Genomic DNA, 12,628 nt, shown 5'->3' with positions numbered 1-12,628 from the left:
ACACGATAGTGAAAAAAAATGCTTGCGCAAAGCGCGGTGACGTACAACACGTACGACGGCACTATAAAGGGGAAGTTCCAATCGAATGGCGCCACCCTTTGGGCTGATTATGCAAATTTCCCCTTCTCATAACTTGCTCCTGAGCATGCGCGTTCCCCCCCCCATCGTTAAAGCCTACAAACTATCGTTTTTCACGACGAGAAAAACGTCGAGAAAAAATAGAGCAGGTTCTAAATTTCTAAAGGCCATTTTTCTCGTCGAGAAAAATGCTCTGGAGCCCACACGATCGTTTTTAATGACCAATTTAATTTTTCTCGTCATGAAAAAAGGGTCCTGTGTACGCGGCATAAGACTAAAACTAGGTAGAAATTTGCTGACAAAATTAACACTGGTGGTAGCATGGTGGTGGGTGTTACCAATGTGCAACCAACGGACTTGTAAAACAGCTCAAGCCACATAAACCTTTATTATTAGAGCAACACATGCAATTACTGGGGCAGAACACAAAGGTCTTCCCATTGAATGACATGAACATTCCAGAAATCATCTGCCAGGGTAGTCATCACGAATCAGCTCTATTAACCACTTAAGACCCGGACCTTTAGGCAGCTAAAGGACCCGGAGAGTTTTTGCGATTCGGCACTGCCCCGCTTTAACTGACGATTGCGCTGTCGTGCGACGTGGCTCCCAAACAAAATTGGCGTCCTTTTTTCCCCACAAATAGAGCTTTCTTTTGGTGGTATTTGATCACCTCTGCGTTTTTTATTTTTTGCGCTATAAACAAAAATAGAGCGACAATTTTGAAAAAAAAATTCTATCTTTTTTACTTTTTGCTATAATAAATATCCCCCAAATATATATATATATAAAAAAAAATTGTCAGTTTAGGCCGATACGTATTCTTCTACATATTTTTGGTTAAAAAAAAAAAAAAAAAAAAGAAGAAAATCGCAAAAAGCGTTTATCGATTGGTTTGCGCAAAATGTATAGCGTTTACAAAATAGGGGATAGTTTTATTGCATTTTTATAAAAAAAAAAATACTACTAATGGCGGCGATCTGCGATTTTTTTCGTGACTGCGACATTATGGCGGACACATCAGACACTTTTGACACATTTTTGGGACCATTGTCATTTTCGCAGCAAAAAATGCACTGTTTACTGTGAAAATGACAATTGCAGTTTGGGAGTTAACCACAAGGGGGGCGCTGAAGGGGTTAAGTGTGACCTCATTTGTGTTTCTAACTGTAGGAGGGTGTGGCTGTAGGTGTGACGTCATTGATTGTGTTTCCCTATATTAGGGAACACACGATTGATGACGGCGCCACGGTGAAGAACGGGGAAGTTGTGTTTACACACACTTCTCCCCGTTCTTCAGCTCCGGGGACCGATCGCGGGACTCCAGCGGCGATCAGGTCCGTGGGTGGCGCGCACCCCACGGCTGGGCACTAGCACAGGACGTACCTGTACGTGCTTGTGCCCAGCCGTGCCATTCTGCCGACGTAAATGTGCAGGAGGCGGTCCTTAAGCGGTTAAAGCAAGGGTCTCCAAACTTTCTAAACAAAGGGCCAGTTCACTGTCCTTTAGACTTTAGGGGGGCCGTACTGTGGCCATTGGGAGTACAAAATGTCCCAAAAGCAGTAAACAATCTCCCCCATTGTTGGGGTCAATTAGGGGGAATTGTGCCCCATAGTTGGTGGTGTTGGCAGCAATCGTGCCCCATCGTTGGTGAAGGGGAATAAAATAGCACCCCAAGGGCTGGAAAAAAGCAAGCAAAGGGCCGCAGTTTGGCGACTTTAAAGCAGGGATATGCAATTAGCGGACCTCCAGCTGTTGCAGAACTACAAGTCCCATGAGGCATAGCAAGACTCTGACAGCCATAAGCATGACACCCAGAGACAGAGGCATGATGGGACTTGTAGTTTTGCCTAATTTAAGCCCAAAAAATATTTTTTTTTACATTCTTTTTTTAAATAGACCTGCATTATTTACCTGCATCTGCATGGCCTCCCTGACCTTAGGAGGGACGTGGATGTCTTTAATCTCATACCGCAGGCATTTGATCCCCCAGTCATCGGAGGCCTGGTTTATGGCGAACACAATGTTGTGGTTCAGAGATTCTCTCTCCTGAAAAATATATGTTCAATGCAAAATTAGATCATGGATTTAACAGTAACTAGTGAAGGAAATCCAACACTGCATGGATGTAAACCTAAAAAAATAAAAAATAAAAGTAAACATACAAAAGCATAATAGACTGACAGCTTCATGACCATGATTATTGTGGGCTTTCCTGACCCGAAGCATTCTAAATCAGAATTTTTCCCCATAGAGCATGGGTTTGCCAGAACTGCACAACTCTTTTTTGGCCATTTGACAATAAGGTGCGGGCGGGGGGGGGGGGTCAGATCTATGACAAAGCAGGGCATTTGCAACACTACATTGTCAGGTGATCACTGTTATCTAAGAGTAGTCACCAGACAGTCCATGTATTTGGCTCACATCATCACTAACATAACCAATATCTATTACAGATACAATAATACCTTGAATTACGTTTTTCGGGCACTTTACGCCCGCTAGCGGGGTGCATTTAACCCCCGCCAACGACCAAACAAAGGGTTAAAAGCGCCGCCGCCAAAGGACTTTGCAAGGGGAGGCGTTTTTCAGGTGCCATTTTTAGCCCCCCGAAAAACGCCTCAGTGTGAAAGGGGTCTTAAGCAATAGATAAGCCTGTCCCCTGCCAGCATAGAAGGACCCTTTCTGTGACTCAGTAGGGGACGTAATGGACCTTTTAGAGAGACCCCCGCTTTCTCACAAAAAGCGGGGGTCCGTCGATGTAGTATGCCGGGAGAGGACAGGCTTTTTTAGTCAGGCTGGGGCTACTTTCTAAGAAAAAAAAAAATGTTTTGTGTGTAGAATATATATATATATACACACACACACACACACACACACACACACACACACACACACACACACACACACATATATATATACACAAATATACAGTACAGACCAAAAGTTTGGACACCCCTTTTCATTCAAAGAGTTTTCTTTATTTTCATGACTATGAAAATTGTAGATTCACACTGAAGGCATCAAAACTATGAATGAACACATGTGGAATTATACATAACAAAAAAGTGTGAAACTGAAAATATATTTCATATTCTAGGTTCACCTTTTGCAGCAGACACATCTCTAGAACTGGTAAGAGGAGACTGTGTGAATCAGGCCTTCATGGTAGAATATCTGCTAGGAAACCACTGCTAAAGAAAGGCAACAAGCAGAAGAGACTTGTTTGGGCTAAAGAACACAAGGGATGGACATTAGACCAGTGGAAATCTGTGCTTTGTTCTGATGAGTCCAAACTTGAGATCTTTGGTTCCAACCCCCGTGTCTTTGTGCGACGCAGAAAAGGTGAACGGGTGAACTCTACATGCCTGATTCCCACCGTGAAGCATGGAGGAGGAGGTGTGATGGTGTGGGGGTGCTTTGCTGGTGACACTGTTGGGGATTTATTCAAAATTGAAGGCATACTGAACCAGCATGGCTACCACAGCATCTTGCAGCGGCATGCTATTCCATCCAACAGGACAATGACCCCAAACACACCTCCAGGCTGTGTAAGGGCTATTTGACCAAGAAGGAGAGTGATGGGGTGCTGCGCCAGGTGACTACCTCTTGAAGCTCATCAAGAGAATGCCAAGAGTGTGCCAAGCAGTAATCAAAGCAAAAGGTGGCTACTTTGAAGAACCTAGAATATGAAATATATTTTCAGTTGTTTCACACTTTTTTGTTATGTATAATTCCACATGTGTTACTTCATAGTTTTCATGCCTTCAGTGTGACATGAAAATAAAGAAAACTCTTTGAATGAGAAGGTGTGTCCAAACTTTCGGTCTGTACTGTATATATATATATATATATATATATATATATATATATATATATATATATATATATATATATATATATATATATATATATATATATATATATATATATTACACACACACACATAAATACACACACACACACACATCTAATCCAATTTTATCTATCACTTTACTCATCTTTTATTTTGATGCACCTGGGACTTTTTTAAATTGATTTGAGCTGAAAGTCCAATTGGGCATTAGGCTACTTTCACACTTCACCTTGCGACTTGGTATCTGACTTGTGAGACCCCCCCAAGTCGCAGGACATGTGAAATTCAATGCATTTCTATGGAGAGTCCAAACACAAACAGGTGAACACTGCTCTAGGCAGACATCTAATAATGTATCCCACCTGCTGATGGGAAGAGATGCTGGCTCTGCATGTCGGAATGAATGGAAGAGAAGTCTGGACGCCGCACTCTGGTAACACCTTTATTGAAGACGGTTTAAGAATTCTTCTGGTACAAAGACATGGGAGGCACATTTCTCCCTCCATAGCGGTGTGAAACACGTCAGCTTTTCATTGATCCTGTGCCTCCGATGTCTTTGTACCAGAACAATTTTTAAACCGTCTTCAACAAAGGTGTTAACAGAGAGCGGCCGTCCAGCCCTTTTCTTTGATTTATTTCTAAGACCCCTTTCACACTAGGGCGTTTTCAGGCGCTTTGGCGGTAAAAAAAAAAAAAAAAAAAAAGCCCGTAAAGCGCCTGAAAGAAGCCTCATCTACAATCCCAATGTGAAAGCCCGAGTGCTTTCAGAGCCTCTTCACACTGCCAGCACCCGAAAGACGCTGGTAAAGCGCCGCCAAGACCCCTTTCACACTGGGCCGTTTTTCAGGCGCTTTGGCATTAAAAAAAAAAGCTCCCTCAATGGGAAGGGCGCTTTAGGCGCGGTGTATTCAATGCTCCTAAAGCGCTGCAAAGAAGCTGCATGCAGGACCTTTTTTTTTTTTTGACGCCCTGCCAGTGCAGCACCTTAGTGTGAAAGCACTCAGGGCTTTCACATTGGGATTGCAGGTGAGGCTTCTTTCAGGCGATTTCCAGGCGCTAAAGCGCCTGAAAAACGCCCCAGTGTGAAAGGGGTCTCCTATCACACTGGGGCGTTTTTCAGGCGCTTAAAGCGGGGATTCACCCTAAAAAAAAAAATTCTAACATTACAATGAGCTGACCTGTGACACGGACATCATGCTGGTCTTTTTTTGTACATACCGTTTTATCTGTATTTTCTCCCCGGATTCACCGCGGGAGTGGGCGTTCCTATTCACAGGGTAAGTGATTGACGTTCTTCCGACTGGCGCATACAGCGCGTCACGAGTTGCCGAAAGAAACCGAACGTCGGGTCTATACGGCGCCTGCGCACCGACGTTCGGCAACTCGTGACGCGCTGTATGCGCCGGTCGGAAGAACGTCAATCACTTACCCTGTGAATAGGAACGCCCACTCCCGCGGTGAATCCGGGGAGAAAATACAGATAAAACGGTATGTACAAAAAAAGACCAGCATGATGTCCGTGTCACAGGTCAGCTCATTGTAATGTTAGAATTTTTTTTTAGGGTGAATCCCCGCTTTAAGCATTAAAAAAAGCGCCTGAAAGAAGCCTCATCTGCAATCCCAATGTGAAAGCCTTAGTGCTTTAGACCCCTTTCACACTGGGGCGTTTTTCAGGCGCTTTGGCGTAAAAAAAAAGCGCCTGAAAGAAGCCTCATCTGCAATCCCAATGTGAAAGCCCAAGTACTTTCAGAGCCTTTTCACACTGCCAGCACCTGAAAAATGCCGGTAAAGACCCCTTTCACACTTGGGCATTTTTCAGATGCAGCTTCTTTCAGGCGCTTTTTTAACGCTAAAGCGCCTGAAAAACGTCCCAGTGTGAAAGGGTTCTAAGAGAGTCGATCCTACTGACACGACAGAAGTCGCTTCTAATTCAGAAAAGGTTCCTGCACTACTCTGGTCCAACTTTTGATGCAACTTTGGTCCAGAGAATGTAAAGTCATATGCAAGACGCAATGCAAGTCGCACGACTTTGTCGTCTCCCAAGTGTGAAAGGAGCTTTAAACTGAACTTGAAGTTAAGAGGATATTCAACAAATCTCTGAATTGGGCATTGAGCGGAGAATGTGAGAGACTCACCCGAAACACCTTGTCCAATGACAGTTTCCCCAGCTCAGATCGCATGGTGGTCTGCGCCAACTGCGTCACGGCGTACTCTGGATCCTCCACCCCGTAACTGGCCTGTGGACAGAGATATTGAGGAGAGGGGTGAGAGCTTATAGAATATTCCTCATCTACACAAACTTTAGAGGGAAAAAAACAACTCATGTAACGTGTATCATATCACAACCAACACTGTAACTTTATGTCAGTGGCTTTCAAACTGCGGCCCGAGGGCCAGATGTGGCCGTTTGCTTTCCTTTATCAGGCCCTTGGACTACTATTCATCCCACTGATACAAGACCCTTTTATTCCCACCGACACCAATAATAGGGCATAACTTCTGTCCCTGACACCAACAATGGGGAACTATTCCTCACCGTGATATCAAAGATGCGATACATGGGGGGGGGGGGGCTATATCTGAGGGCCCCTTTGTTAAAGAGAGGATTTCAAATTCCAATAAGCTCCCCTCACTCGCAGACCCCCACAATCACATTCCCAGGGTTTTTGGGGAGAGGCCCTTGACCCCATCAACATGGAGACCAGGTGCTTTGGGGTGTGAAGCGCCCTTTGTTTAGAAAGTTTGGAGACCCCTGCTTTATGTTAATAAATTAATTCTTCTGCTTAATTGCCTGAAACTCAAATAAATTCAGACTCTTTCCTTGCAACAGTATTACATTTGTAGACCGGATTTTCCCCAATAACCAGCTCACTGATTTTCTCAGACATCTCCGGAGGCGTCCTTTCAACTACTGCACTGGGAGACTCATTACTAATGAACCCTTATGTCTAAGGCCACTTTCACATTGCAGTCGTTAGCGGTAAAGCGCCGCTAGTTTTAGCAGCATTTTACCGTTTAACACAGGGGTCGACAATATCCGGGCGCCAGGTCGCAATTGCGACAAGAAATTGTGACCTGGCGCCCGCCGGTAATTGAGGCCATGGCTCCTGTGTCTCAAATGTGGCTCCTGTGTCTTAATGCGAGCGAGCATGGTGGAAAGCTTTTGCGAGCACACTCCCGTGATACAGCGGCGGGCATAGCCGCCGACTGTATAACTCGGCACCGCGTCATCGGATGTGATTGACAGCAGCGCCATCCAATGGCTGTGCTACTATTAATCCGTCCAGCCTAGCCAATCAACGACCGGGCTGTGAACCGAAGAGGTTCACGTGGACGCGCGTGGGACTTTCGAGGGGTGAGGCATGTAAAACGGGGGCTCTGGGGGGCGTTACCGTCGGATGTTTTTTCACCTTAATGCATAGGATGTATTAAGGTGAAAAAACATTTACCCTTACAACCCCTTTAAGAGGATTCTTCCAATACTGATAAAAGTAAAATAAAAATAAAAAAAGGGAAGAAGGAGGTGGTGTTCCATGAGCAGATAAAGATCTTACTTTGTAGGGATCCATAATGCGCAGGTACAGGACGCCGTCTATCTGTAACGTGACATTATCTGCAAAAAAGATGAAACCAAATTAGCAGCTGTGTAGAACTGTTACTATTTATTATAGTGAAGCAGAATAATGAGAGTTAAGGGAGTTGATCAGCTCACAGACAGGTAGGTAATGGGGTAAGTACACTGCCATACCTAGTCCAGACCTGCTCATAAGTGATCAGTTCATTTCTGGAGTCTGATCCATCCCACTGAAGAGAGGCTTGAGTGAGTACCGACAATACTGTAATAATCTACATCATTCTACGAGAGGCCATGAAATGAAGAACTAAAAACACAAGAGAAAGCAGAGAGGACAAGAACCACATGACAGTCACCCAGGGATCTGTGTCGGCCACTGGAGGTTGAGAAAGTGGCCATCCCCTCTCGACAAGAGGAAGGGCCAGGAGCACCAGTGGGGGACCCGAGAGGAGGAGGATCGGGCTGCTCTGTGCAAAACCATTGCACAGAGCATGCAAAAATAACATGTTTGTTACTTAACTACTTGCCGACCAGCCGCCGCAGTTCTACGGCAGTAGGTCGGCTCCCCTGCGTGAGAGCCCGTAGCTCTACGTCGGCTCTCTAAGCCCCCCGCTCGTACCTGACTCCCATGCGCGTGCCCGGCGGGCGCGATCGCCGCCGGGCACCCGCGATTGCTCGTTACAGAGCGAGGACCGGGAGCTGTGTGTGTAAACACACAGCTCCCGATCCTGTCAGGGGGGGAAATGCCTGACCGTCTGTTCATACAATGTATGAACAGCGATCAGTCATTTCCCCTAGTGAGGCCACCCCCCCTACAGTTAGAACACACCCAGGGAACATACTTAACCCCCTTCCCCGCCCCCTAGTGTTAACCCCTTCCCTGCCAGTGGTATTTTTATAGTAATCCAAAGCATCTTTATAGCACTGATCGCTATAAAAATGCCAATGTCCCAAAAATGTGTCAAAAGTGTCCGATATAAGGTTGCAGTACTAATAAAAATTGCAGATCGCCGTCATTATTAGTAAAACAAAATTATTAATAAAAATGCCATGTGTCCGAAAAAAATTCGCAGTACCGAAAAAAATAAAATCGCTGATCGCCGCCATTACTAGTAAAAAAAAAAATAATAATAAAAATGCCATAAAACTATCCCCTATTTTGTAAACGCTATAACTTTTGCACAAACCAATCAATAAACGTTTATTGCGATTTTTTTTTAACGAAAAATATGTAGAAGAATACGTATCGGCCTAAACTGAGGGAAAAAAAAAAAGTTTTTTTATATATTTTTGGGGGATATTTATTATAGCAAAAAGTAAAAAATATTTTTTTTTTCAAAATTGTCGCTCTATTTTTGTTTATAGCGCAAAAAATAAAAACCGCAGAGGTGATCAAATACCACCAAAAGAAAGCTCTATTTGTGGGAAAAAAAGGACGCCAATTTTGTTTGGGAGCCACGTCGCACGACCGCGCAATTGTCAGTTAAAGCGACGCAGTGCCGAATCGCAAAAACTGGCCAGGTCCTTTAGCTGCCTAAAGGTCCGGGTCTTAAGCGGTTAAGGAAAACAAGTGATGTTCCTCTTTAAATCTGCAAAAAAAAAAAAAAAACTTACCCAGACTCACAGCAGACTGCTCCGGGACATTGATGACGATCTCCTTCAAGCTCTGCACATAGCGGATTCGGTCCAGAATTGGAACGAGGAAGTTCAAACCCTGCAAAGAAGGTGATGGGATAATCTGAGAGCCGACAAAGACCAGAACAATCGTTCATTCATTATATTACTAATACAGCAACTGGATCATACTACCCCTCCCCCCTTCCTGCCCAGGCCAATTTTCAGCACCGTCACACTTTGAATGACAATTGCGCGGTCATGCAGCACTGCGCCCAAATTACATTTTTATCATTTGTTTGGGACAGATAGAGCGTTCTTTTGGTGGTATTTAATCAATACTGTGTTTATTTTTTGCTAAAGAAATAAAATAAAAATAAATGTATTTTGTTTCTATTATAAAATGTTGCAAAGAAGTACAATTTTCTCCTGCACTGATAGGTTGCACAGATGGCCATTGAAGAGGAGTCTTCAATATGTGGCACTGATGATCACTGCCCTGTGTACACGTCGCCTGCCACACTTGCCGGTTACTGGCTTGGATTTCTGTAACGGTCAAGGGTTAACACCGTTTACGATATTCCATTCCACCAACCCACTACAGCTTATCCAGCAGACACGATCCATTGGAATTCCCCAGACAAAACGAGACACACAGCTCTGTTTCTGGTTCCAAAACGAATGAATGCTTTAATGGTAACTCAGCCTTGTTATATACAGTTACAAGCATGCTACAGTAATCACAGGGACAATAAAACTCTCCACCCAAAACATCACACAATGGGTGCTTAATGAGTTCCACCTCAATCCACATCCCAGACAGACATTCTGGCACGAATCTAGAGGAGTTAATTACTACAGCTGACAAGTCACATTCCACATCTATTATCAATAGCATTTTCACACAAAACAGTGTCATTGGCATACACAATTAAATATCTTAGGAGCAGACCTAAGTAGCACAATGGACAACAGAATGCAATCACAGCAAGCCCCATCACCACAGCCAGGTGGACTTAATTAGCATCTCAACAGTCTATGATACACATTGAATGAGACACTCTTGACCTGTTGTGGTCAGAATAAACCACCTGTAATTCTTCAAAGATCTCCTGCAATAATCGGACACTTACCTGTCCAGGAGTCCAACGATGTCGGCACCCGCAGCTGATGTTTCCATCGGCTGTCGGGTGCTGCCGCCACTATTGCGGGTAAGGGTACCCCGGCAGTCCAGCCTTTCGGCTTAATGCTGGGAATCCTACTGCGCATTTGCGAGGCCCCGCTCCTCTCTCCTATTGGCCTGGTGGCCGGGGGAGGGAGCTCCAGCCATGACATCAATATCTGCAGCTGAGGCTCCCGGGAAGTGGGAAAGGATATCCTGTCCCCCCCCTCCCACAGAAAGGTGCCAATTGTGGCACGGGGGGGGGGGGGCAATCAGATAAGCGGAAGTTCCACTTTAGGGTGGAACTCCGTTTTTAAAGTAGAACTAAAGGCATTTTTTTTTTTTTACATTCTGGGCAGAGTAACCCCTGTCAGTTGTTTTAGCTATCTGTGTCCCCTTGGGGAGATTTCCCTTCACTTCCTGTCCCGAAGCTAAAACGCTGGAGACAGTGGTAGTCTGCATTTTAGGGGAACCTTCCACTAAATTGGAGCAGCTGTTCCATTAAGGGATATTGGCCAATACAGGGTTGAATACAGACTTCATTGGAATGTCTTTACCCCCTACGGCAGGGGTCTCCAAACTAAGGCCCTCCAGTTGTTCAGGAACTACAATTCCCATCATGTCTGTGAATGTCAGAGTTTTACAATGCCTCATGGGACGTGCAACAACAAAACCGGGGGAATGCCCAGGGAAAAAACCAAGCCTACTTACCGACCAGCCCGCAGAACAGCCAATTAACCTGTCTAACAGTATGCGTTAAAAACAGGGGTTTTGTCCGCACGCATTTGCGGCAAACGCATGCGTGAGCCACAGAGCCGCGCCAAGGCACCCTGTAATCTGTGGTCCTAACACTAAACAATGAGCGTCCCCACAATGGAGGCACATGTATTCTAATGGATAGATGAGGGCAGGTGGACTGAAGGGGAGCCACCCCTCCTTAACCACTTAAGGACCCCTTCACTCCGATATACGTCGGTAGAATGGCACGGCCGCGGGACTCGCGGACCCGATCGCCGCTGGAGTCCCGCGATCGGTCTCCGGAGCTGAAGAATGGGGAGAGCTGTGTGTAAACAAACCTTCCCCGTTCTTCACTGTGGCGCCGTCATCGATCGTGTGTTCCCTTATATAGGGAAACACAATCGATGACGTCACACCTACAGCCACCCCCCCTACAGTTAGAAACACAGATGAGGTCACACATAACCCCTTCAGCGCCCCCTTGTGGTTAACTCCCAAACTGCAATTGTCATTTTCACAGTAAACAATTCTTTTTTAATGCATTTTTTGCATTAAATGCATGTACCATTAGAATGCATGTACCTTTTGCAGGAGTTGCCCCATAAAATTTCTACCATCAAACCTACCCCCATCATATTTCCCCCCCCCCCCATCTTATTACCGCCATCTTATTACCCCCACCATCAGAAAACCGCCCACCATCAAAAAAACGCCCCCATTGACTTCAATGTTAAAAAATAAAAAAAATAAAAAAGGGTTAAAAAAGCTTAATATTTAAAAAAGTATAAATAGTAGAAAAAAAAGTTGAAGTCCCATCAGCTGAAAGAGCTGAACATTTTAAAAAGTTGAATGGTTTTAATATCTGAAAGTATGCAGAAGTTACGCAGAGCCAAAAAAACGCACGGGAAAAAAGATAAATAAAAAAAAATAATAGTGGGACTGCTGAAGCACTCCCACTAAATATAAAACGGTTTTGTATTTCTTTTTTTTTAACAAAAAATAAAAAAACTGCAGACGTGATCAAATGCCACCAAAAGAAATTTCTATTTGTGAGAAGAAAAGAAAAAAAAAAAATGATAAAAAAAATGTCATTTGGGTACATCGTTGTATGACCGCGCAATTGTCATTCAAAGAGTGAGAAAGCTGAAAATTGGTCTGGGCAGGAGGGGGGGTTTATGTGTTCGGTAAGCAAGTGGTTAAGAAAAAATAGTCTGTTAATTTTGAGTCATCAAGAGATTTCTTGTACAAAGAGTTTTATTGAAAAGGTACATCAATAAAAAAAAAAAAGAATACAAAAGAGAAAAAAAACAACAGCTATCAAACATCAGAACAGATAGTCCGTAGACCTGAGATCAATCCGGCTTCTAGGGATCCAAAGCGAATCCAGAAGACCGGCAATAGAATGTCCTCAACACAGGTGGCCTGCTAAATTAACCTAATGCTGGCTTAGGTAACATACCGGCTAACACGCCGGGGTAAATATAGAACTTAAAAGCAAAGTTGCTATACAATACACAACATTAAGAGAATACCTAAAATAACAAAAAAAATAAAGAGACAAAAAAAAAAAAGTTAATAATTCAAGCAGGCACATAGCAGAGGATAT

At 44.2% G+C, this 12,628-nt stretch overlaps 1 protein-coding gene across 1 annotated transcript in view; it reads right to left on the bottom strand.

Annotated features, from left to right (window-relative positions):
- Positions 1–12,628, bottom strand: part of STOML2 (stomatin like 2) — a 46,998-nt gene that overhangs the window by 17,237 nt on the left and 17,133 nt on the right. Inside the window, exons 3-6 of the mRNA XM_040336020.1 lie at positions 9,123–9,222; positions 7,489–7,547; positions 6,070–6,171; positions 1,993–2,127 (exon numbers count right to left, since the gene is read on the bottom strand). Coding sequence (XP_040191954.1) covers positions 1,993–2,127; positions 6,070–6,171; positions 7,489–7,547; positions 9,123–9,222 — 396 coding nt within the window. The remainder of the gene's footprint in view (positions 1–1,992; positions 2,128–6,069; positions 6,172–7,488; positions 7,548–9,122; positions 9,223–12,628) is intronic.

Source organism: Rana temporaria, chromosome 1 (genome assembly GCF_905171775.1).
Source record: "Rana temporaria chromosome 1, aRanTem1.1, whole genome shotgun sequence".
NCBI classification, from domain to species: domain Eukaryota; kingdom Metazoa; phylum Chordata; class Amphibia; order Anura; family Ranidae; genus Rana; species Rana temporaria.
Note: the sequence above shows the minus strand (reverse complement) of the source record. Positions and strands in the feature narration are given on the sequence as shown.